The sequence below is a fragment of the Hippocampus bargibanti genome, linkage group LG03 (assembly GCF_051943395.1).
Source record: "Hippocampus bargibanti isolate YZ-2025 linkage group LG03, ASM5194339v1, whole genome shotgun sequence".
Classification (NCBI taxonomy): domain Eukaryota; kingdom Metazoa; phylum Chordata; class Actinopteri; order Syngnathiformes; family Syngnathidae; genus Hippocampus; species Hippocampus bargibanti.
Window position 1 is genome coordinate 24724169 of NC_142736.1, and position 26777 is coordinate 24750945.

General features: G+C 40.2%; 1 protein-coding gene across 1 annotated transcript; it reads left to right on the forward strand.

Annotated features, from left to right (window-relative positions):
* The first annotated feature begins 150 nt into the window (after positions 1 to 150).
* On the forward strand, positions 151 to 25735 carry cenpf (centromere protein F). Its single transcript, XM_088992755.1, has 38 exons — positions 151 to 198; positions 748 to 923; positions 1006 to 1131; positions 1269 to 1339; positions 1445 to 1572; positions 1660 to 1751; positions 3236 to 3506; positions 4553 to 4755; positions 4891 to 5016; positions 5102 to 5230; positions 5320 to 5442; positions 5921 to 6056; positions 6656 to 6785; positions 6862 to 7141; positions 7258 to 7464; positions 7559 to 7767; positions 9714 to 9843; positions 10254 to 10532; positions 10613 to 11200; positions 12601 to 12774; positions 12879 to 13726; positions 14893 to 15104; positions 15194 to 15302; positions 15377 to 15509; positions 15626 to 15692; positions 16318 to 16568; positions 16855 to 16963; positions 17086 to 17291; positions 17433 to 17651; positions 18356 to 18499; positions 18584 to 18773; positions 18856 to 18953; positions 19652 to 19693; positions 20118 to 21008; positions 21157 to 21286; positions 22914 to 23549; positions 23624 to 23727; positions 25054 to 25735. Exons 2-38 carry the CDS (start codon positions 762 to 764, stop codon positions 25144 to 25146), a joined length of 8046 nt encoding a protein of 2681 aa, XP_088848881.1. The 5' UTR covers positions 151 to 198; positions 748 to 761; the 3' UTR covers positions 25147 to 25735.
* The last annotated feature ends 1042 nt before the right edge of the window (positions 25736 to 26777 follow it).

The following is a 26777-nucleotide window of genomic DNA, read 5'->3' on the forward strand; positions in this document are numbered from 1 at the left end:
AGATGTGCGCATATACAACACATCGCCACATGGTGGCACTGTGAAATTGTAACTGGTCTAAACCAATCAAATGCGGCCTTATGGCGTCACGAGCTGTAGCCAATGACCATCGAGATGTCGGAAACGCGATTTGTTTTTCAGAATTTGAATTTTCAACGAAACTCGACTACAATCGTCGTCGAGAAGCGTCGCGCCAAAGTAAGTTTTAATATTTACATAAGGATGAATATCTTGCATAACCACGTTGCCGCTATTTCTCTCGGTACCAATTCAGTATTTATAGTGAACTTGAATTGTAACTTAATTCCACGTTTAACGACAGACTAGTACTGAATCTAACGGTCAGTCGTTTACCTTAATGTGTTACTCAAAATCTTTCTTAAAACCAAAACCCACGGAACAATTAAACTTGGTCTAACGATTTTTCACAATAATACGTCAACTGAAACTGCGTCCGTCTATTTGTAACACAAAATGCATTCCATAACGCTGTAAGATTAGCCGGAACGACGTGTATTTACTATACTTTGTATAAATTAGTTTTAAAATACTACAATCCAGCTCGCGAAATGCATTTAAAATATATATTCACCTCTTGTGGATGGTGTTTTTATTATTTTGTCCGTATGCAATATATGCGCTTAACAAAACAGTTAGCATAAAGTATAATAATAAACACAACATATTACATAAAATGTGAACAATGCTGCCCAAGAGTATAGTTTTGTTCTCGTATATGATGTCTAGCCACGTGAGCTACGATGAGCTGGGCGGTGGAGGAGTGGAAGGATGGACTTCCAGGGAAAGCCCTGCAGAAGATCCAGGAGATGGAAGTGCAGCTAGACAAAGTGAAAAAGGAGAGAACTCAAAAACAGTTTCAGCTTGACTCTCTGGAGGCAGCCCTGCAAAAGCAGAAACAAAAGGTCAGTCTAAGAGGTTTGTTATTGTTGAAATTTTAACTCTGGTGAGTCTCTAAACTGTATCATGTTTTATTTTTTTATACAGGTGGACAGTGAGCGCAATGAGGCATCTGCTTTGAAAAGAGAGAACCAGTCTCTAGTAGAGTCATGTGACTCTGTGGAGAAAGCTCGCCAAAAGGTTTTACATGATCTCGGGGTCAAAGAGCAACAGGTGAGTTTGAGTTACCTCAACTCGAAATAGGTTTAATTATTGGGCAGTGATTCATACATACCATTTGCCACTGTCATAGAGGTGGCGCACATCTAAATCAAAATGTGCACAATGTAAATTGCTTTGTTTTAATAAAGGTAAGATATTTGGAGGGACAACTCAACACTTGCAAGAAGACCATCGAGCGACTAGAGCAAGAGCTTAAAAAGTGAGTTGTCTTTTTTTCTTTGTGCAAATTTTGACTGAACAAAGGCTACGGTGAAATTGCATCGCTCATCAGAGGCCGCCAAGTAAATTTTGTTTTACGTTTCAGGTACAAAACCGAACTGGATCGGTCGCAACCTGCTGGCTCTTCCTCCTTGTCATCCTCCTTGGATCTGCAGCCATTTGGTACTCCACAAAAGATTTTCTCCACTCCGGTTTCTGTTTGCAGACAACAAGGTATCTTGCCACTCTGAACCTGCACTACCTAACTTTTTCAGCTTGCGTCAACAAGAACGCGTTTCACATCTTGTCCATTTGCTAAAGATAACAAACTCGAGGATCTTCAAGAGAAATATATCCTGGAAGTAGAAGAAAGAAAAAAGTTGGAGAATGAACTCAAAGTGTTGCAGATCAAAGTACGTATGTCAGTCATGGACTGAAAGTCTTGTGTGTAATCGATGAGAAGGTTTCTTCAGCCGTCATCTGTACAAATTTGAAGGTTTCGGACGTTTTGCCTCCTATCCAAGAGGCTTCGTCTTACTTACTGACTCTAAGCACCCTTTACAACACAAACTAGGAGTTATCAGAACCCTCCAGCATAGGGCTAAACTAATTCCAACTAGCATTGAAGGTAGAGAAAAGGAGTCAAAACATATCAGGAGCGCACTCACTAACTGTGGGTACCCTCTGGTCATTCAACAAATGTCAGAAAGAAAGAATAGGGAATGAAACCAAAAATTCTCAAGATACAAAAAGGAGAGGAGTAGCAGTACCTTACATTGCAGGAGTTTCTGAAAAATTACAAAGAGTCCTTTGGCAACACAAAATTTCTACTTATTTCAAACCGATAAACACGTTAAGGCAAAAATTAGTGCATCCAAAAGATAGGCTACCAAATGAAAAACAAAGTAATGTAGTTTATTCCATACATTGTAAGAATGAAAATTGTAAAGAGCAGTACATTGGGGAGACTCAACAAATTCTCAAAAAAATACTTTATCAACATCGCAGGGATCAGAATCAGGATCAGAATCATCTTTATTGCCAAGTATGTAGAACACACAAGGAATTTGTTTCCGGTAGAACACACTGCACTAGTATCGTTGTAAAAAAATAATAATAATGTTGTATAATAAAGGCATATCCAATAATAATAATAATAATAATAATAATAAAACTGCTAAGTGGCACTATACAGTTCCATTTTGGCTACTGTTGAAAGAGTTCAAAGAGTTAATGGCTTGGGGGAAGAAGCTATTTAAATGTCTGCTGGATTTGGTGCGCATGGAATATACAAGTGGGCCTCAATCGGCAGTACATTTGCACCTAAAAGCTAGCAACCACTCATTTGACGACAATGAGGTTAAAATCTTAGCGAAAGAACATAGATGGTTTGAAAGGGGGGTAAAAGAAGCGATTCTTATAAAACAGCAAAATCCTTCTTTAACCCCGTCTGGTGGGGTGAGGTTCAATTTGGATCGTTCATACAATAGCCTGCTTAGGCAAAACAGGTTAGGCAACATTCGTAATGCTGATGAGGTGATACCGGTGGGAGTGGGGCAAATAGACCAGTCGTTAGTCAGGAATGTAGGAACAATCAGTGGGGCCACAGGGAGTGGTCCTCTGCTCCCCCCAACCTGAGAGTAGGGACCTATCATAGCTGTGTCCGGCGCCACCATGTCTGGACATTAGGGATATATAAATAGGGCCGATACGACCAGTCAGACTTTAGTTCGCTGACGAAGCCTCTTGGATAGGAGGCGAAACATCCGAAACCTTCAAATTTGTACAGATGACGGCTGAAGAAACCTTCTCATCGATGGACCACTCCTGTACGACTGAGAGCTTACACAGACGTCTTGTGTGTAATGTACATTTTGCAAACTTCTTTCTTTTGTAGCTGTTGAATCAGTCGTCGGCCAGTGTGAACCACAAGGACATTGCTCTTCGCCAAGCTGGATCCTCTATTTTCCCATGGCAGCAACCAGATCAAGCGCTCACCCGTCAGTCTCAGGAAATGACTGAAACTCCTCTGAAGAGGCGTGGTGCGTCCCTTTGGGAGGCCCACGAGCAAACACCCATCAGAACCAGCCAGCGGATGAGCTGTACCAAAACAGCGGCAAGTCCAGCTGGATCCCAACAAATGGAACAACTGAAAATCCTCAATCAAGGTAATGTTCACAATACTTTGAAACTAAATAATTATCTCTGTAATCTAATACTGTACAACAAATACAACACTGATATTTCTGTTCTGCAACAAAATATTAACTCATTCACTGCCAGGCGATGTGCAAAAATGCGTCCACTCCAGTGGACACACTCGAGGTTTTTGTCATTTTCACTCAAATTACAGGACCCACAGAATACTGAGTTTTAGGACTACAAAAACGTTCAATGCAGTGTAAGAAAGCTTACACTGTATTCTGTCATAAAAAAAAGTTAATTCCTAAATTATATTGGTCAGGAGTTGTCTGAGCTTAAAATCGTGTACATGCTGCCCCCTAGTGGGAGGGGAAAAAAATTCCAGAGGTCTGACCAGTGCTTAAAAAAAGAAACAACAAAGCAAAACCCGAACAAATTTGGGAATGTCGCTCCACGTCATGCTTTTAAATTCCTGAATAAATTCGGGAATGAAAAATTGCTTTAATATTTTTGAAGAAAGCTGGGATCTTGTAGCTCAAAAACATGATAAAGAAAAATAAAATCCATTTTGGATTAGCTACCAAACATTAGTTAACTCATTCACTGCCAGACATGTGCAAAAATGTATCCACTCCAGTGCCAGCGTTTTTGTCATTGTCACTCGAATTCCAGGACCCACGGAATATTTAGGTTTAGGACTACATAAACATTCAACACAGCGTTAGAAACCTCAGAAAAAAAGAGTTAATTCCTAAATTGTATGGGTCTGGAGTTATATGAGTTAAATGATGCCCCCTTGTGGAAAAGAAGAAACATTACCAGAGGTCATGGCCAGCAATTTATCGGCAGCCAAGCATGAACAATCAAAATTACGGAATAAATTTGTGAGTGGCAGTGAATGAGTTAAAATAACGTTTAAATCTGACTTAAATAAGTCAGTTATCTGTCCAGATCATTTATTGTCTAGAAAAATGGTAAGCATAAAAGCAACATTTTTGATACAGCACACATTAAAGTGCAGTCCTTTCAAATGGCTGGTCTAATTGAGAAACATCTTCATGTTTGTTTTCAGAGCTGCGTGCCCGCGTGTCAGAACTGGAGAGGAGCATGTGCACTCACGAGAGAGAAATTAGTAGCCAGGCCTCCAAGCTGCATGACCTTCAAGTCCAACTGAACCAGGCCCGCAAAGACCTGACTGAGCGGGAACGGGACTTGACCAAGACGAGTCACGAGTTGCGTCAAACCACTGACAGACATCAGCAGCTCGAGGTCAAGGTAGGACACAGTTTTATTTCATTCTATTCCCACTACTTAAAGTAGTTTTATTTTTTTCCACTACACCATGTAGGAGAGGAATGCGTAGAATCTTTTGGCAATGGTGATTTTAATGTTTTTCCCTCTTTTTCTTAGTATTCTTCAGTAGAGCAGAAGCTGAAGCAAGTTACTGAAGAAACGAGCTGTCAGAGACAAAACGCTGAGACCTGCAGACGAGCCCTGGAACAGAAGGTCAAGGACCAAGAGAGAGATAGTCAAAAGGTGCAACCACACAGAGCCCCATCCCCTAGTCTTTTAAATGTGATACAATTAAAACATAAAAGCCTATTGATTTCACCATATATAGGAGCTTGCCCAGCTGCAAAGATCCAATCAGACTTTGGAGCAACAAATGGAGCAGACCAGAACTAAGTTAACACAAGAGGTCCAACAATACAAAAAAGACAACAACATGCTTCAGACTGATTTGGAGAAAGTAAGTCAGCTTGAGTTTCAATTATCCCCAGTTAAATGTTTCCACGTTCAGATCTTCGTCATTACTATTGTTAAATCATCTTGCTACAGATACGTTCTCATAAGAGTCAGCTGGAAAGGGAGGTGGAGGAGCAGAAACAGAAGCTGCTGCGCTCACAGCAGAGCCTCCAGGCCAGCCAGACCAAAGAGGAGGACCTCTGCAAGAAGCTAAAGGTCACTTTTTAATGGCTTCTTCCATTTTTGTTTCAACAGACTGTATTTTCAAAACTGTTGATTGATTTGCTTGCACAGAAACAGGTGCTAATAATAATAATAATAATAATACATTTTATTTCAAGCATCTTTCAAACCTCTCAAGGACACTTTACAGTCACAGACAGGCATAGATACAGTAATAAATAAAATACAATTATAAATAGAATACAATACATAAAATACAATTATAAAGAGAAACAACAGATAGAGCTACACAGAAAATGCAATTTTATTTTTTTTAGATGGGATTTGAAGGTGCTTCCAGCTTCCACTATCTGGAATTCAAAATAAAGTAATTGTTTTATCCTGGCATTGTGTTTGCCTTTGCGGCATTCGAGTACCTGTTTCATAACATAGTGATTAATGCTGTATAAACACATATTTTAATAGCCTCTATGCTGTACATCATCTCAGTTCAGTTTCTTTCTAATTTCAGGAGGAGCAGCGAGAGAAGAACAGCATTTCTGTCCAGTTTGACCAGAACAAATTGCGTCTTTCACAACTGGAGGATGAGAAGAAGACGTCAGACCAGAATCTCAAATGCACTCAAGGACGCCTGGATGATCTAAAAGGTAACTTGCTGGTAGTATTAGAGCAGGGAATAGCAACTGAAGGATTCTGGTTGTTGAAGAGAAGAGCAACTTAAGGCCTGAGATCCAAATAAACCTACTCTGTTTTTTAATTGGGCTCACCAAGCATTTACATTATGAAGTAACTCAGAGTGGTTGTTTTATTAATTTAAAAGATTATTTCCAAAAATAAAAAAGGGGCACTGTTTCTTCATTTTTTGTAATTCACATACAGTATATTACTAGATAGGTATTCTACAAAATATATTGCAAACATGTTTTTTTCACGTAATAGTTACTTGATATAATAATAATAACTTCAAATATTTACTTGAAGAAAATATTTGAATTGATTAATTATCAATACTTGTAATATTTTTTAAATGACATGTTTTATACACAAATCAAAATATAAAGACACATTGTAAAATTCATAACTTTATTAATTAAGTTTTTTTTTGTAATTAATTTTTCTTTACTATTCAAAAAAATCTACGGGGCTGGCCCATCTGTTTGAGAAACCAAACATAGTCATTGGACATGAATTTCCCCAACTTTGCATTGCAGCTTAACCATCACATTTTTCATTTATTGTTCCTCAGCAAAATGTGAAAGTCAAAATGAAGAGCTGAAGAGACTTCAATGCAAATTAGAGCAACAGTCGGAAACCTCCACGCTGGAGCTGGAAAACCAAAGGAAGATGCTCTCCGATGCAGAGACTAAAAATGAATGGTGGGTGAAGAAAATCACCATTTGTTATTCGTTGACTTGATGAGAGTCAATCAACTTTGTTGCCATCCCATTGTAGGTCCCAAAAGGAAATGCAGAAACAGAAGCAAGAAGCGGAGCAGTTGACCAACAAGTTGGCAGAGGCGATAAAAGAATGTCAAGAGCTGAAGAAAAATCTTGCCGACAGTCATGATGAGTACAAGCAGTTGACACAAAAGCATCAAGCTCTCTTGGATTGGAAAAATGAGAAGGAAGAACTCATTAACAATGCAGAGACCATGCAGAAGGAACTCACTGACAAAATCGGTGCCTTGGACAAAAGTCTGACCTCGCAGAACGAGGCGAATGAAGAATTGAAGGTAAAGTCGGAACAAGTCCTGAGATTTCTCCAATCAAATGCATGTGGAGGAGACATCACTATGTGTCGTTCTTCATTTGGTTAAACTCTATTGCAGTAATTGTTCTTGTATTATAGAAGCAACTGAGGTGTGCAGAGGAGGACCAGGTCAAGCTCTCGGCACATATTGACAACCTGAAGGGACAACTCCTCATCAAGAGTACAGAACTGGAAGCGAGGGAACATCAGTACAAGGATCTGCAGACCAAATACTCTGAGGCTGAACAGAAACGCACCAAAGATCTGGAGAATGTTGCTGCACAGGTGGCCCACCTTGAAACACAGGTGAATTTCTATGATTAATTATAGCTGTCCTCAGTGAATTTCTCCCTGTGGCGCCGCACTTGTCGGCTTTACACTCATCATTTGATCCATTCAGGTCAAAGATCTGCAGTTGCAGCTCAAAACCAAGATTGCTCGAGCGGAGCAGGCCGAGAAGAGCATCACCCAGCTGCAGGACGAGCAGCGAGCATCCTCCGATCTGGCGCGCTCCAAAGAACAGCTGATTGAACTTGGCCAAGCTGAAATACGCCAGCTGAGGGACACCCTTGCTCAGGCTACTGCTGAGCATGAAGAGAGAAATTTAAGGTGAGACATTTATTTGCTCTTCTCTCTATCTCTGTCTTATGATGTTCATTGCTCTATTTAGGCAACAAATGCCAGTTAACACCACGCCTTTGTAAAGTGAGGCTCATCATTGAACACATCTCTTTTTTTACCCCCCATCAAGATTGAAAAATATTTGCTGGTACTTGATGGGTCTGTGTAGGCTCTCAGTCATACAGGAGTGGTCCATCGATGAAAAGGTTTCTTCACCCGTCATCTGAATTTTTTTTGAAGGTGTCGGACGTTTCGCTTCTTATCCAAGATGCTTCTTCAGCGAACTAAAGTCTTACTGGTAGTATCGGCGCTATATATATATATATATATATATATATATATATATATATATATATATATATATATATATATATATATATATATATATCCCTACTGGCCTATTTGCCCCACTCCCACCGGTATCACCTCATCAGCATAACGACCCTCATCAGCATTACGAAAGTTGCCTAACCTGTTTTGCCTAAGCAGGCTATTGTACGAACGATCCAAATTGAACATCACACCACCATATCGGTTTAGTGAAGGATTTAGCTGTTTTATGAAAATCGCTTCTTTTACTCCCCTTTCAAACCATGTATGTTCTTTCGCTAAGATTTTAACGTCATTGTCGTCAAATGAGTGGTTGCTAGCTTTTAGGTGCATTTGTACTGCCGATTGAGGCCCACTAGTATTATCCCTGCGATGTTGATAGTCTTTTTTTAAGAATTTGTTTAGTCTCCCCAATGTATTGCTCTTTACAATTTTCATTCTTACAATGTATTGAATAAACTACATTACTTTGTTTTTCATTTGGCAGCCTATCTTTTGGATGCACTAATTTTTGCCTTAAAGTGTTTATCAGTTTGAAATAAGTAGGAATTTTGTGTTGCCGCAGGACTCTTTGTAGTTTTTCAGAAACTTCTGCAATGTAAGGTACTGCTACTCCTCTCCTTTTAGTATCTTCAGAATTTTGGGTTTAATTCCCTATTCTTTTCTTTTGACATTTGTTAAAAGTGCTCTCCTGATATGTTTTGACTCTTCACAAAATATGATATGTTTCGACTCCTTACAAAACATATCATAGCAGTATATATACAGTAAAGTCTCGTTATATCGATATTCAAGGGAGTCCGAAAAATATCGATATAACCGGGACTATCGATATATCCGACCCTGTTTGCATGTAATTTTCTCCGTGCGTGCATAGAAATAGTATCGATATAACCGGGACTATCGATATATCCGATATCGATATAACGAGACTTTACTGTACGTATAGTGCCGATACTACCAGTAAGACTTTAGTTTGCTGAAGAAGCATCTTGGATAAGAAGCGAAACGTCCGACACCTTCAAAAAAGTACAGATGACGGCTGAAGAAACCTTTTCATCAATGGTACTTGGTGGCTCTACGGCCTGTCTCAATAACTATATATATATCCTTTTAAAGAGCGATAGAAACAGCTACCGTATTTTCCAGTGTATAAGGCACACCCAAAAGCCTTTATTTTCTTCAAAAGCGCTTTATACGTAGGTGCGTCTTATATGTGAAGTAATATTGAGCCACAACAGGTCTCGCATCGACTGTCAGCAGCCAGCAACTCCATTTTCCCCCCTAGAAGAAGAAGTGCTTAACCCCAGCCTCAACTGTAGCCCATTATAATTTGGTGTACCTTATATTTGGAACACGTCTGTGTAAGCTCTATATTCACTCTTATATATCTTACTATACTCTTATATTTGGAAAACATTTCTATCTTTATATATTAGATTTGGCAAACTTTTTTTCATTCGTTGAAGGTGCACCTTATAGTCCGATGTACCTTATAGTATATGGAAAAGGTTTGAAAATACAACATTCATTGGAGGTGCGCCTATCCACCGGAAAATATGATAAATGTGTTTGTATCATGTTTTATCTCTCGTGGCACCCAGATTGTCAGAGGAGAAAGATGCTTTGTTGCAACAATGTGAGGAAAGCATTGCAGTGAAAGCACAGGAGACGACACAAGTCAAACTGCAGCTGGAGGAAATTCATCAAGAGCTCCTACTCACCAAAAACCAAGTAGGTTTAGCAAGTCAAACCTCGGTTTTCAAATGTCTCGGTTATCGACCAGCTTGGTTTTTGACCGACAATTTAGTTTTTTTTATGCCTCGATTTACAACCGAAAATCGTTTCTCCACCAAACTGAGCGCACCTGAATGGACCACTCAACTCCCTTCCGCTTCCTCAACGCATTTTCCATGTGTAGCGTTCCATTGTGAGCAGGCGTGTTTGTACTGTTCAATCATGATTAAAAACATAAATAAAATCAGACATTGATTATAATGGGAAATGTTTCAGTTTTCGACCAAATCAGTTTTCAAACAGCTTTCTGGAATGGTTGACGGTCAAAAAAATGAAGTTTGACTGTATACGTGCTTTGAGTTGCACAGCGCTTCACGTTTTCCTCATTTCACCTCCAAATGTTTCAGATCAGCTCAATGGATCAGTTGCTGAAGGCCCAGGAGCAGTTTGGAGCAGAGCTGCAAAAACAAAGCAAGAAGATGTCTGAGCGTGAGGACGAGCACAAAAGGATAAATGCAGAAAATAAACAAAAGCTGTTCCAGGTGGAGGAGGAGCTTCGGGAGGGACGTGCCCAATTGGTGGAGAAGGAAAGGCAGCTTGGAGAAGACAGGGCTCGGCTTTTGTCTTTGGAGAAAAAAAATGAAGGCTTGGAAAAAGATGTGAAAGAGATGGTGAACGAAACAGAGGTAAGGTCCTATCACATTCCGGGGGAGAATATTTTTGCTGAGTGCAGGAGGCTAGTAAGTGCCAAATTTCTCTTTTAAAGCTTCTCAAAGATACACACGCTGAGAAGGTCAACAAGCTGCAGGAGCGAATGGCTTACTTAGAGGAAGAATTATCCGCAAGCAAAGATTCAGTTGAAAAGGTTTTGTTGCTAAAACGTGAACTTGAGGCAATCAACAGCTCACATGCTGACCTCAAAGATCATGTGGATACACTTGAGAAGACCCTCTCTTCCATAACTGAAGTCAAGACAAACCTAGAGAACTCCCTGAGTGAGAAAGTAATTTTGAATTCTGCTTTGGAAAAAGAAGTAGCAGAGCTCAGGGAGAAGATGAACAAGCTGTCTGAGAGTCAAGCTCTGGAAGCTCAAAGTTTCCTCAACAAGGAAAAGAGCCTCAGAGAAGAGCGTGAAGCTGCAGAGAAAGCCCTAAATACCATCAAAGCTGAGTGGAGTAGCATCCGAGCAGAAGTAAAAACCATGAAGGTAACGCTGTCTGCAGCCTCAGAAGGCTTGGAGGAAAGAGACACCAGCATAAAGAGGCTGAAGGAGAAGCTGAACAGTGCAGAAGTTGAACACGGCAAGATGGCCGAGCTCCTGAATGAGAAGATGCTTTCCATGAACAAAATCAAGGTTTGGTTGTTTACAATCCCTCCTTATAATCTACACCCTCATCTTTTGTACGCAAGATGCTTAGATTTTAAATTGCATAGATGGGCCAAGTCTTTTGAAGGGTAGATAAAAAAAAAAATATTTTAACTCAGTCACTGCCAGACGAGCAAAAATGTGTCCACTCCAGTGCCAGGGTTTTTGTCATTGTCACTCCAAGTTTTAGGACGACATAAACATTCAATACAGAGTTAGAAAGAGTTAATTCCTAAATTATATGGGTCTGAGGATATATGAGCTTGAAATGAGGGTGGCTGTCCAAAATACAATGCAATACATACATATTGGTTTATATAGCGCTTTAACAACAGCTGAAGCTGGAACAAAGCACTAACATGGAAAAGGGTGGAATGCTGCCCCCTTGTGGAAGTGAAAAATCATTACCAGAGTTCTGGCCAACGCTTTATCGGCACCCTAGCCAGAAAAACCGAAACCTGAACAAATTTGGGAATGGCGCTTTACGTCATATTTTTAATTCCTGAATAAATTCGTAATGGCAGTGAGTGAGTTAATAATTCGTTCTTGTGTTGTTGTTGTTTTTTGGCCTTTTCAATTGTGTATTTTCCAATAGTATGACAAGATTCCTATACTTGGTGAAAATTATAAAAAAAAATGTGATATTTAATTTATAACATGATGTAAAATAACCTACTTGAATTACAAAATTATTCTCTATTTTTTCCAATTGTCTTCGTTATGATTATACAACACATGGAGCTTATACATGGAGATTATACAGCTCATGGAGCAGAATGCATTCTGCTCCATGAGCTGTCAAAGCTGTTCTCTATTCACGAAAAAAAGAGTGCCAACAACTCCAGATAACAATGTTCTTCTCTCGGAGAAAGACTCCTTCAAAAAATATATATAGATTTTTGACTACATTGTATTTCCCGGATTTCACCGATCGCGGGCTATTTTTAGAACGGATCTCCCGCCATAAACGAGGGTTCACTGTGATTAAAAAAAAAATAACAGCGTAAAAGCGTGAAATAATACATTTAAAATTATAACGACATATATATAGTATATATAACTTCATGTAACAAAGAGGGTACAGAAAGTGCTGAAGGATGAATGACTTTCTGTGTCTTTGTGTTGTTATGTTATTTTGTTTTTTTGTTCTTTTGACTTGAAGACGGTGCTGCGAGAGTGGCTGCCTTTCCAGCAATAAGGCAAATCCAATAATAAAGGCAAATCCAAATAATAAAAACTGAAATTAAAACCCATAATCATACCACAAAAATAAAAGTTAAATACCTCTCTGGCAGTGTCAGTCAGTTTTATCTTCAAAGATAGGATTGTTCTATGTACCACACTAAAACGGGCTTGTGTTTATATTTGGTTTTGTTTTTCACATTCAGTTTCAGGTTGAGATGCTTCAGATGGATCTGGAAGACAATGAGACCACTGTCAACTCTTACGAAAGTCAAAATGAGGCACTTAAGGAGACCATCCAGTCACTAGAGACTGAATTAGCTCAGAACAAAAGCTACATGTCTGACATGGTGATCCAACTAGAGGACAGTAAAGCCCAGGTATCGGTCATTTCTTTATTTGAGATTGATTATGCCTCCCGCAGCCACTGACTAATAATTAAAGCTTGGCAATCAAACATTGTCTCACTAAATCTGTCTTTTAGGTCTCTGTTTTGGAATCACGGTTGGAGGAGGTCCAGTCTCAAAACTCCATGTTGGAGACCAAGTATGTGACAGCCTCAGAAGAACTAATGGAGAGAAGTTGTGAAATAACTCGCCTGGAGGCGGACGCTGTCAAAAGCAGTCAGTTGGAAGATGAAATCGCCACTTTGACAGCTCAAGTTTCGACTCTCACTCAGAGGATTCAAGATGAAAAAGATGAAGAGAAAGCGTCACTTGAGGAGAAAAATAACCTCGAAGCAACCATGAAGCAATTGCAAAATGACAAAGAGCAACTGCAAGCTGACATCAATGAAGTGCTTGCTCAGAAGCAGCAGATGGAAATCACACTGGATTTGTTAGCTAAAGAGAACAAATGCCTGCAGACCAGCGCTAACGTTTTGACTGCGGAGAAGCAGCAAGCCGAGACACTGACACAACAAATGGCTGCAGAGAAAGAAACGACAGAATCAACACTGTTGCAGCTCACTGAAGAGAAAGCCCAGTTCCTCACCAATCTTGATCTTCTTTGCGAGCAGAAATCTCAACTTGAGGCTCAATTCAGTGAACTGGCAAGCAAGCTGAATCAAGCAGTGGACGACAAACGTGAGCTGCAAGAAAGCAATGATCTACTGATGGAGAAGAATGTGGCGCTGAAGTCCAGTGAAGTCCTGCTGATGGAGGAGAAGCAGGAGATCCTAGCAAGCATAGGACTACGTGATAACAAGCTGGCTTCTCTTCAAGAGGAAAAAGAACATCTCCAAAACCTCCTCCAGTCCTCTGAACGCGAGTGTCACCTGTTGAAGGATCAATTTCAAATAAGAGAAAAGCGAATTGAGGAAAACAGAGCCAGGTATCGTTATTATTTCTCTATCTGTGTTTCTCCTTGAAATGAAATGAGCACATCGTATTTGTATCTACCCAAGTCAAGGATGACGCTTCGTACTGATGTCACAAACGTTTATTGTGGAACACTTGAACCACAGTGAAAACTATAAAGGACATTTAAAAACGACAACATTACAATAAGTTCGACAAGACATACAGTAAACATCTTCTTAAAGAACCAACCATAGCAAGTCAACGAACAGATACTGTAACAGAGCCTCTAATTCCAGGACATGCTATCCGAAAATCCTCAGGGAAAGTGAAACCACCTGAGAGACTGATTGAAAACATTGAACATGTTTTTCTAAGTGATCATGTGGTGAAAAGATGATGTGAATGTTTCATTTATTGTTGCAAAATTTGGAAAGACTTTATTCAAGTTTAAATTTGCTAATTACTGACATAATTAAATTCACTACATTTGTTAAAAGTAAAGAATTCAATTCAGAAAGAGAGATGTAATTACTGTATATGAGCACATCATATTTGCTTGTTCGACTAGTGATGCCTGGCTATAGACCAAAGCAGCATGCACGCTGCTGCAAGTCAGTCAGATGAGAGCCTGTGAGAGACACACATGTCAATTGCCTTCTCCCTCCAACCAAGACGGCAGTCCTACTAAAGAACCTCAACTCTATCAAGAAGTTGTATCATTTACCGAACCCGCTTACACAAAGCAACACACTCCTCTTCTGTTTTTGTCCTATGAACTCATTCACTGCCAGATGATGTGCAAAAAATGTGTCCACTCCAGTGCCAGGGTTTTTGTCATTTTCACTCAAATTGCAGGACCCACAGAATATTGAGTTTTAGGACTACATAAACATTCAATGCTGCGTAAGAAACCTTAGTCTCTCTTTTTTCATCAAAAAAAAAGTTTATTTTGAGCTTACTTGGTTGTAGAGTTATCTGCATTGAACGTGGATACAAAAGGTAAATGCTGCCCCCTCATGGGAAAGAAAAACATTGCCATAGGTCTGACCAAAGCTTCAAACGCACCCCCCTGCAAGAAAAACAAAACCCGAACAAATTTGGGAATAACGCTCCACCTCGTGCTTTTCAATTCCCAAATTAATTCGGGAATGGCAGTAAATGAGTTGAAATACGCATTGCACTTTCATCTGGTTTCAGGAACCAGCAGTTTGAAACAGAGCAGGCTGACCTGCATCAGAAATTGTCATGCTTACAACAAGAGCTGAGTGTGTTCAAGCACCAGTATGATGTGTTGCTGGAGCAAGTGGGCCAACAAAACCAGCTCATTCAGCAGCTCTCACAAGTGCAGGACCAACGGAGCCCCCAAGAAAATTTGAGCCCCGATGAGCCTGAAGAAGCAGACATTACTTGTGAGTACCAACTCGAAATGAATGTTAATCTCATCAAAGATTTTTATTTTAACCATAACAGATTGAGATTGATTCATCTGTAATTCCAGCGGAGACAGCAAACCACATTGAAGCCTCTGTGGAACCACAATTAAATTCAATGACAGTAAATGAAGTCAAATTGGCAGACGTCTCAGTTCAACTTGATCAGTCTCCAAGGTATGGTGATGTTTCACTTGAACGACTCAAAAATACACATTTCAGAGCAATACAATGAATCTTGAATCTTGTAGTGAAATGGAACAAATCCGCGAGCCGGATGTCATCAAACCAGATATGATCGAGGAACATATGGAAGAAGACAGAGATGCGTGCATCGACGTTACACGCCCAATGCAGATCATCGAGGGGAAAGTGTTTGATCAGGTATGAGAGAATTGTTTTAGATGGAGTTCTCTCCCGACTAAATTGCTGATATATATTTTTTAATACCGTTGCTGTATCGTATCTGACAACAAATTGAAATTTTAACCCACTTGTAGGTTCAGGAGGAGGAGAGTGTTGCCTGCAATGTCCTTGAACATGAAGCTGCTACGTTACACTCAATCAGTGAGTAATGAAATACACACATATGCTCCTTAGATTCTCTAGACATACCTAATATTAACTCATTCACTGCCAGACGATGTGCAAAAACATGTCTATTGCAGTGCCAGGGTTTTTGTCATTTTCACTCAAATTCCAGGACCCACAGAATATTGAGTTTTAGGACTACATAAACATTCAATACAGCGTAAGAAACCTTAGACCCTCTTCTTTCATCACAAAAGAAAAGAGTTAATTCCTAAGTTATATGGGTCTGGAGGTATCTCAGCTTGAAATGGGAGTGTACAAAATACAATACAATACATGCATATTGATTTATATAGCGCTGTAATAACATGCTAAAATGGACAAAAGGCAAATTCTGCCCCCTTGTGGGAGGGAAAAATATTGCCAGAGGTCTGACCAGCTCTTTATTGGCACCCTCTGCAAGAAAAACTAAAACCCGAACAAATTTGGGAATGCCGCTCAACGTCACACTTTTCAATTCCCGAATAAATTCAGGAATGGCAGCAAATAAGTTAAATTCACTGCACACAGCCTTTATAATCATATTTAACTTTCAAACATTGTACATTTTTCCCTTGCAAATTCAAAAGTCAAATAACTTGTGTGTTGCTATTCCATCCAGCAAATACGGAACCAGTGAAGTTACAAGATGACAGCAAAGACCCCTCGAAGCGAGAAGAGGAAATCTGTGCCCTGCTCTCCGAGATTGACCTGCTCACATCAGACTTGGCACTGAGGAAGGAGATAACCTTAGACCTCCAGGCGCAAGTCCAAAACCTGGAGCAGAAAGCTGACACGGCTGAAGAAGAAGCACGTCGTGCAGCAAATAAGCTGAACAATGCTTTGAAGGAGAAGAATAGCTTCGTTGAGCAGGTGAACAAAAGAACAATATATGCCCTGCTCTCCGAGATTGACCTGCTCACATCAGACTTGGCACTGAGGAAGGAGATAACCTTAGACCTCCAGGCGCAAGTCCAAAACCTGGAGCAGAAAGCTGACACGGCTGAAGAAGAAGCACGTCGTGCAGCAAATAAGCTGAACAATGCTTTGAAGGAGAAGAATAGCTTCGTTGAGCAGGTGAACAAAAGAACAATATATTCCTTGTCTCGGACTAGCGTTTGTTGTTCAATTATGATACCAATTATATGTTTAAATCTAGTTGTCTCAGCTGTCAGAAGAAAGAGAATCCTTGACGTTGCAGCTCCAAACAGCTAAATGCCAGCTAGCGGATGTTATGGAGATGCTGGAGGGACTAGAAATGGCCAAAGGTAAATTCTTGACTCCTGAAATGGTAACATTGCCAAATATTTGTCTTTGCATAACTCACGAACAAGCATGTATGTCCTGAACGGTGATTGTGTTACACTGCGTTATATTTTTTGCTGCGCAGGTGGATGGGATGAGAAGTTCCTCCAACAGGAATGCGAGTTGAAGAAGGTTCGCTCCGAGAAAGCCAATCTGGAACAACACATCCTTGGCATGGAGTGTGAGCTGGACTCCCTTCTGGAGGAGTGCAACAAGTTGAGAAATGAGCTGGAAACTAAAAAGAGGACTTGCTCGGGCTTGGAGCAGCAAATAGAAACACTGACCGCTGAGGTGGGCATTCATTTACTGCTCAATGATGAATCTGCTGCACAATATAATGCAATTACGGGCCATGAGAGAAGCATAGGTTTACTCTGTTTAATGTCATTCTTGTACAGTGGATCATGTACCATATGCTGTTTTCTTTTTAAGACAACCCAGCTACGGTCTGAACTGGATTCTTGCGCCGAAGCACGAGCGCAGCTGAGTCAGATTTCCGGCCAATTGCGAGAGGAAATTCAAGGATTGGACAGCACCAACACTGACACTTTGGCTATAATTTCGATTTTGAACGATAACGTCCAAACAGGAAAGCAGAAGAACAAATCCCTCGAAGACAGCATTGAGAAAGTAAAGGCAGAGAAGCAACAGGTGCACAAATACATTTTGTGTTTTAACTTATTCACTACCAGACGTGCAATAATGTCAATTCCAGTGCCAGGGTTTTTGTCATTGTCATTCAAATTCCAGGAACCACAGAATATTGAGTTTTAGGACTGCATAAACATTCAATGCAACGTAAGAAACCTTGGAATTTCTTATTCTATCAGGATAAAAAGCGTTAATTGCTAAAGTATATGGTTCTGAATTTATATGAGCTTGAAATGAGTGTGGCTGTCCAAAATACAATGCAAGTAAAGTCTCGTTATATCGATATTCTCGTGAGTCGAAAAAAATATCGATATAACCAGACTATCGATATATCCGATCCTGCGGCATGTAAATTTTCTCCTTGCGTTCATAGAAATAGTATCGTAATAAGCAGTACTATCGATATAACCGATATCAATATAACGAGACTTTACTGTATATAGCGCTTTAACAACAGCTGAAGCTGTAACAAAAGGCTAACATTGAAAAAAGGGAAATGATGCCCCCTCGTGGAAGGGAATAAACATTGCCAGGACTTTTTTATCGGCAGTCCCGTCAAGATAAACAAAAACCTGAAGAAATTCGGGAATGGCAATGAATGAGTTAATAAGCTTGTCCAAATCACAGCGGACGTTAATCAAGTGATGTCAATCTTATTCGACAGATGCTATAACATATATATATATATTTTTTTCTTTCTCAAGCTGCTTGAGCAGATGAATGTGTTGGAGGAAGCCATTTCTCAGCAGACTGCAGAAAAGCAACAATTGATTGGACAGCTCGACAAGATTAAGGAAGATCACATGTTTGCCAATCAAAACACCGAGACCATGATCGGCAAAATCCAGGTGGATAAGAAGCATGATGAAAGTGTGTCAATAAATTGAGTTTTGAAAAATGGTTCTATCATTCCTTTCTGTTGCTTTGCCAAGGCTTTGGAGGGAGAAGTACGACAGCTGACGCAGTCTTTAGAGTCTTCTCTACTTGAAAAAGGAGAAATTGCTTCTCGACTAAACTCCACAAAGGACGAGGTCCAGCAGATGCGGAACGGCATTGAAAAGCTCCGTGCCCGCATCGAATCTGACGAGAGGAAGAAGCAGCATGTGAGCGAACTTCTCAGAGGTAACGTCTAAGCACCTTTTTGCAGCGTCGTCACACTTCTCAGTATGCTTAGCGGCCTGACCGGGACTCTGTGTGTCCGTAGCCGCTCAGAGGAAATCTGACTCCCTGCAAGACCGCATTGATGCTCTACAGCGGGAGAAGGAGGATGCAGAGCAAGACCTTGAGGAGGCTGTCCTTCAGGTACTCGCAGATATACCTGGAAGAACTTAAATACTGTATTTTCCGGTGTATGAGGCGCACCCAAAAGCCTATATTTTATTTAAAAGGTGACCCTGCACCTTATATGTGAAGTAATATTGGGCCGCAACAGGTCTCGCAACTACTGTCAGCAGCCATCGACTTCATTTCCCATTCCCCGATAGAAGAAGGTAGTGCACAACCCACAGCCTCAATTGTAGTGCCTCAAAATGTGATGTGCCTTATATTTGGAAAACTTTTATATATGTATATATTACACTTTATGTTGATGCAATACAGCTACATATATCAATATGCCCTTTCTTTGATATTTGCACCATGTACAGTTTTTTATGAAACATTTTTGCACATTTACAGTATACATCTCAGTCTTCTGACATTTTACTATGCTTAGAATACTGTATCTTGTTTTTTTTATCCTTTCACCCACCACCCCATCCCCTGTGGACTGCAAATTTCCCAATTGTGGGACGATTAAAGGTTTTCTGATTCTGAAACTTTTTTCCTTCATTGCCTTATAGTCAGGTGTGCCTTATATATGGAACAAGTCTGAAAATACACCATTCGTTGGGGGTGCGCCTTATACTCCGGTGCACCTTATACACCGGAAAATATGGTACTCAAAGACGAAGTTTGTGACATATTTGTACCACTCACCTGTGACTTTAAATCTGATACAGGCCGAGACCCTGAAAGCTGAGCTGGAAGAGGAAAGGATCATGGTACAGTATAACATGTGCTGCACATTCACACCTTCTGAGAAATTACAGTACTGTATTAGCCTTTTGGCGGACATACAAACGGCTGAATTCTCACCAAGTTATTTGACTATTTTGCCATGTCCTGAATGCAATGCCTTCAAAATTCACTCAGTAGCGCCTTTACAATTATTGGCCCAGAAAAGCAGTTTCACATCCCCTCTCAGAAATCGAAGAGGAAGTCATCGTTTCTGTATGCGGCAGCACTGATGTCCAAATTCCAGAACTTACATACTCCGAATCAAGAATAAATCAAAATAGATCCTAATTGCAAGTAATCATCTGAGAAGCGGCGTGGCGCAGACTATCATTTTTGTTTCTTATTTTGTTTCTTATTTTGACTTTTGTTTCTTTTTTTTTTTTTTAACTATTTTGTCTGGCCCCTCAGGTGGATGAAGAAAAGAGAGGTTTAAGCGACCAGCTCCTGAAGCTTTCTGCCACTCTGGACAGCCTGCGATCTGAGAAGGAGCATCTGGAGCAAGAGCTCCAGATGAAAAATGGAGAGCTGGATGAGCTTAAGGCTTCCAAGGAGGAATTGGAGCGAGGCCTGGAGAGGGCAGAGATGGATCATAGAGAAGAGGAGGAGAGGCAGAGGTGCAAGGTGGAGGAGTTGGAAAAAGAGATGAAGGAAGAAGCAGGGAAACAGACGAGACTGGTGGATGACCTCACATTGAAGCTTGAAGTGTCTCATCAGCGAGAGCTGTCTTTTGAAGAAAAGGGTGCCGAAATGGAGAGGGAGCGAGAAAGAATGAAAAGTCTTCTAGAGAAGCTCGAGGAAGAGAAACAACATCTGCAGGAGGCGCTGGATAAGTGGAAGATGAATGGAGAGGAATGGGAAAGGCAAAAAAACAATCTGATGACTTGCATTGAGGGTTTGGAAGAAGACATTGAGAAGGCCAAAGCGACAGATGATAAAGAACAGCTACAAGGAGAAAATAGACGACTCCTAGATGAAAAACTAATACTCGAGCAGGAGAATCAGAAGCTCCATTCTAGCAAGGAGGAGAACATTGCCCTGAAGCAGGACAAAGAAACACTTGAGGCGGACCGACAAAGGCTGGAGGGGGAGATGAAGACGCTTCAAACGTCCTTGTCGCTGGTGGAAAAAGAGAAAAATAGTTTGTCCTTAGTTCTATCTGCACTGGAACAAGAGAAGCAAAAAGCTGAAGACGAGAAGGAGAAACTGTCAGAGGAGAAACAGAAGCTTCAATCCACGGTTGTCTCGCTGGAGGAGGAGCTGGAAACACAGCAGCTGTCTGTCTCCAAGCTCAATGAGCAAGTATGTGCACAATTTTAAATGACTGTCATGATTTTAAAAAAAATTAAACAAACAGACAAGATACAGAATGCAAACTCATCCAATACAAATAAATGGTGGTTTGAATCACATTCTTAATTCCCCGCAATTCCCCCTTTTTTCCATCCAGGTGTCTGAGCTTTCATCTCGTCTCGCTCATGTGTCCAAAGAGAGAGACGCCACTCACAGCACGTTGAGTCTTTGGATGAAGACTTGCAAACAGCTGGAGCAAGAGAAGATGCTCATACTGAGCAGCTCAGGTTGGTTTACTTGACACTTGGGCTGCTACAAATTATTATTATGTCGGTTAAATAATCACAACTTGCCTTACCAATTTGGCAATTAATTGCATCATATATATTTGTGAGCATATCGCACCAGCAAACGGCTCCTCTTATAGAGCCATGATTAGGTTACAGTTTTAATTTTTAAGTAATGTACAAATTAATATTGAAGACAATGAAGGTGACCATATATTCAGCTTTGCTTAACACATTCACTGCCAGACGATGTGCAAAAATGTGTCCACTCCAGTGCCAGAGTTTTTGTCATTTTCACTCAAATTGCAGGACCCACAGAATATTGAGTTTTAGGACTCCATAAACATTTAATGCAGCGTAAGAAACGTAAGATTCTTCTTCCATCAGAAAAAAACAGTTAATGCCTAAGTTATATGGGTCCGGAGTTATCTGAGCTTGAAATGCTGTCCCCTCGTGGGAGGGAAAAACATTGCCAGAGGTCTGACCAGCACCTTTTCGGCACACACTCGCCCGCAAGAAAAAACAAATCCCGAACAAATTCGGGAATGGCCCTCCACTTTTGAATTCCCAAATAAATTTGGGAATGGCAGTGAATGAGTTAATCATTGCGGCTTGTATGAGCATTCCTGACATGTTTATGCTTCATAGAGGCGATACGCTGGCCTTAAAATCCTTTACGTATTTTAATATGTCTGTGTAAGCTCTCAGTCGTACAGGAGTGCTCCATCGATGAAAAGGTTTCTTCAGCCGTCATCTGTACTTCTTTGAAGGTGTCGGAAGTTTCGCTTCTTATCCAAGAAACTTCGTCAGCAAACTAAAGTTTTACTGGTAGTTTAAGGCCCTATGTATATATACAGCACAGGTGACGGTTGAAGAAACATTTTCATCGTATTTTAATGTTTCAACATTTTAAAATAGCCTAAAAAAATCTGAAGGCACAATTGCACTTTTACTGATAAACTATAAATACAAAAACTCATGCATTACAACATGTATTTGGTTTTGTTTTGATTTCACATTTGTCGGACTGTATGTCCGAAATAACATGAAGCATCAACCACGTTTTTCCTTTTGCCTATGCTCTTTTATCGCTGCCGTGAAAGCGACATTTGCATGTTATTATTTTTGGTTAAATGCACCCAACTCATCCTCCTTTATTAAACCACACATATTTAAATGCAAAATACTGTAAGCATAAAGTGTGCATCATGAATTTTATTGCTAAGTGTTGTGTGCACTGAATTCCCTTGGATGGCGGTAATGCCTAAGGTATGGAGTTCCAAAGCTTTTTAATGGTCAGAAGAACCAGACACTTTTGATGTTACTGGACCATTAGGACTCTGTTTACCACCTCCCGTGAGCTAAATATGGTGGAGGCAGGGTCAAACATGCCTAATTTTCAAAATAAAACTTTTTTTTCATATTCCATTGAGCTTCCAAAGAAAAATATCTACAAATGTTGTTGTCCTGTGCCAAATATTCCATGGAGCTATACTATTTGGGAACACAATACTGTCTTAACATAGAAATGTCTAATCCCCCATTACTAACGATCACTGTAAACAACAGATACAAATATAATCCAATACATTTTGAATGTTGACCTAATATTTATTTCTCCCCCAAGATGGTCTGTGCAGTGAAGCATCACAGGTCGAAGCAGAAGAGAGGAAGAAGGAGGTACAGGAGCTCAAGTCATCCCTTAAGGAGGCGAGAGTGGCGTGTCAAGAAAGATGCAAAGAAGTGGAGGAGCTCAAGGCAGCCCTGGACGCACGCAGCAGAGCTTTGGAGGAGGCCAAAGGGGAACTGAAAGAGGTTGAGCAGCTGATGGAGGGGAAGACGAAAGAAGTGGACGACACCATGAACAAATACTGCAGCTTGATGCTGGAGGTGCACAAGCTGGAGGTGGCCAATGAAACCCTGACGACGAGGCTGGAATATTTGATGGCGAGCAAACCAGCCAACAAAGACAACATCGGCCACTCCGGGACCGCTGACGGCCGCAGACGCTCGAGGAGGTCTTCGACCAAAAAAACGGATGACCAAACGGAGAACTCAGCTCCTTCGACGCCCCAGAAATCATCACCTAGCTCCTCATCCGGGAAGAGGGGTCATAAACACATAAGCAATAAGGACAGCGCCCAGGAGGCTCTTCACAACCTCACCAAGAAGATCAGAGCCAACGCCGTGACCACCCCAAAACAGAGTACAGAACTGGAGGGCGAGTTCAGGCCTGAAGGGCTTCCAGAGTTGGTCCAGAGAGGTATGAATACACCCTGCGCCTTTAGCATCATGAACATCTGGAGATTTAGTGCTGTTCTTATTTGTTTCTCTCAGGCTTTGCTGACATTCCGCTGGGTGAGGCCAGCCCCTTCATCATGAGGAGAACCACTGTGAAACGCTGCAGCCCTCGATTGGCTGCCATGCAGCATGACAGGAAGGTAAGCATAAACGCAACTAAGTTGCTAAAAGTTGCTGTGATCTTAATATGACGCATATTATTACATCAAGGGAGGCGAGGTGATTTGTTTTAATTCCCATTAATCAGCAGACCAACTGTGCAAAATCTTTTTTAGATTGTTTTCTGTCTCCAAAAACAAAACAAAATATTGGGTATCGAGCATATCCGGTGGCACCTTGTTTTTCACAAAACTAACACATCTCGTTCATTTTATCTCATGTCAAATAATTGGAGCTTGATGGTGATCTGAAAACTGACAGAAATAAAACAGGGGAAGAGGATAAGTCTTATCTGGTAATGCCATCACCGGCGCAAATCTATTACGATTAGCGCGTATTGCTACATGATTCGCGACACATATGACATACTTCTGTTAAGATAGGCTATGAAACACATTTAGTTAAACAGCAATTGAAAACTGCTCGTTTTCCTTCAGAGGTTTTAAATTTCGTCTTCTGCCATCTTGCCTGACTGATATTTAGCCATAATCACCTTGCATTCGTTTTTTTTTTTTTGTCGTGCTAGTCGTGCTAGAGGATATTTCGGGCTTTTCCGTACCGTTCCATACTACCGAAAGAGATAATCAAATAGTGTATTCATTTACCCATGGTGCATTGCCGTGTTTACATTGAACCTGGCGGATGGTTGCAATATGCAGCGTGAGAACATGAGTAAAGACATTAAAAAGAGGCAGCAAACAAACACTTTCTCGTTTTTTAAGAAACAATCGAATAAGTCTGCAGAGGGTAGTGACAATTTGTTGCAGCAAAATATAGCAATATGCGGTGCAATCTTTGTCAAATGCGCTCAGTAGAAGTCATTTGAAGAGATTTTAAAAATTATGGACACAACTTGTACGGAGGCGTCGGTTGTCCTTTAAGTAGACACCAGTAAGAAATATTGTGCTGAGTCTGTTCTCTCTGTCTTGTCTGTAATACCGTACAATATCAAAACAGCACAGGATTGATTGTGTAGTAAGTAAAGAAAATTGAAAATGTTTGTTTATTTTATATATGAATACATTCTTTGACTTTAATTAAAATTGGTTGTTTTATATATTAGAAACAAATATTTTACTCAAATGCTTTTTTTCCTTTTCACTTCAGACATACCATGCTCCAATTAATGTATTTTAGCTTATTTCAATCAGTTATGTATACTTCTGCAATCTAGTTAAATCGGGCCGCATCGATTTTCTAATTTGGTCACCTTTTCAGACACGGGGCCAAATAATATTTCTCTTAAAATGTCTACCCTCCTTCTTTACCTTTACCTGCTCTTTCATGTGGTTTCTCTTCATCACCAGGTGCCTTCTTCCTCAACTGACAAGTTCGAAGAAATGGTCGCCCCTCGTTCGCACGCGTCACCAGAGCAAGGGGACAACTGTCATGTTCAGTAAACCCAAACACAACACGGGCTTCTCGGACTACATTTACACTAATGACACTCCACTATTTTAGTCGTAGTAAAGTTTTTAACTTAAATTTTTAAGTGGTTCAATGTGGGTGAATATATGAAAAGCAGCATTGGGGACACAAAAAACCATTTTGCCACATATCAGTAAAATCTTGCATAACAATTTCTACAAGTGATAAAAACATTCCGAATTTCTCTGGTGGTATTTAAATCTGTTTCTCAATTTCATCTTGTTACATTGTCCTGCACTGTATCTATTTCATTGTAAACAAAGCTGTTTCAGTCTGTAGTATTATTATAGATGATGTTAACTACAACAAGAAGTCTTTTGTTGCAGATGCTTCCTTCCTTCTAACGGCAGCTACCTTTTCATGTCTTTTTTTTTTGTGTCTGCTTGCATTTCTTCACCTTCTTATTTTTATCACTTGGTAAATGTGTTTCTCTAATTATAACTTTGGCATATTCAAACAAAACATTTTATGCCTGGAAGTTTCTTATGCTTAACGTGCAGGTGTAGAGGGCCATTGATTATTGTGAATCACTTTTTTTCTTACTAAACTTGTTGAAACAACCATAAAACTTTGTGTAGTTTGTCTTGAACAAAAACTAACTGAAGAATATTCTTATTATATATATATATATATATATATATATACATATATATACAGTAAAGTCTCGTTATATCGATATTCAAGGGAGTCCGAAAAAATATCGATATAACAGGGACTATCGATATATCCGACCCTGTTTGCATGTCATTTTCTCCGTGCGTGCATAGAAATAGTATCGATATAACCGGGACTATCGATATATCCGATATCGATATAACGAGACTTTACTGTATATATACATATGCATGTTATGTTATTATATATAGCTATCTAGCTGGCTTTCTATCTATTTGAGTTACTTCCAGGGTGAGTGAACGCTGGTGCATGTGGCTGCCGCTGCTCACGCACAGAAAAAAATATCATGTGACTGTAAAGTGACCTTGAGAGTTTTGAAAGGCGCTTACAAATGAAATGTATTATTATTATAGCGAATTTAATGTTCGTAAGGTGAAACGTTCGTAAGCTAATGCGTGTGTAAGCTAAGGTATCACTATATCCCAGCATGGACCACGCACTACTTCTATAGGGGTTAATGGAGTCTGTGGTTGCTGACTGGAGTTGAGAGACCTATGGTAGCTCAATGTAATTTCACGTATAAGGCACACCTGAGTATAAGGCACAGGGTCATCTTTTGAAGAAAATGAAGGCTTTTGGGTGCGCCTTATACACTGGAAAATACGGTATACTTCCCCTTTAATAGATTGTCATAGTCATGTTGTCTAGTATCTATGTATGTGGCTCATTAGCAATGAGTAGTTAGTTGTGTTTATCTTCTTTTCCTTTCGGCTTTTCCCATCAAGGCGTCGCCACAGCAAATCAGTGTCCTCCATCTTTAGAGGTTTGATCCGAATGTTTGTTTTGGCCAAGCTTTTACGTCGGATGCCCTTCCTGACACAACCCTCTGTATTTATCCGGGCTTGGAACCGGCACAAGAAGACTTATGTCCCTTTGTGGCTACAGAACAAGCAACTCACTCAGTCAAAGGCTCCCAAACACAAAATGG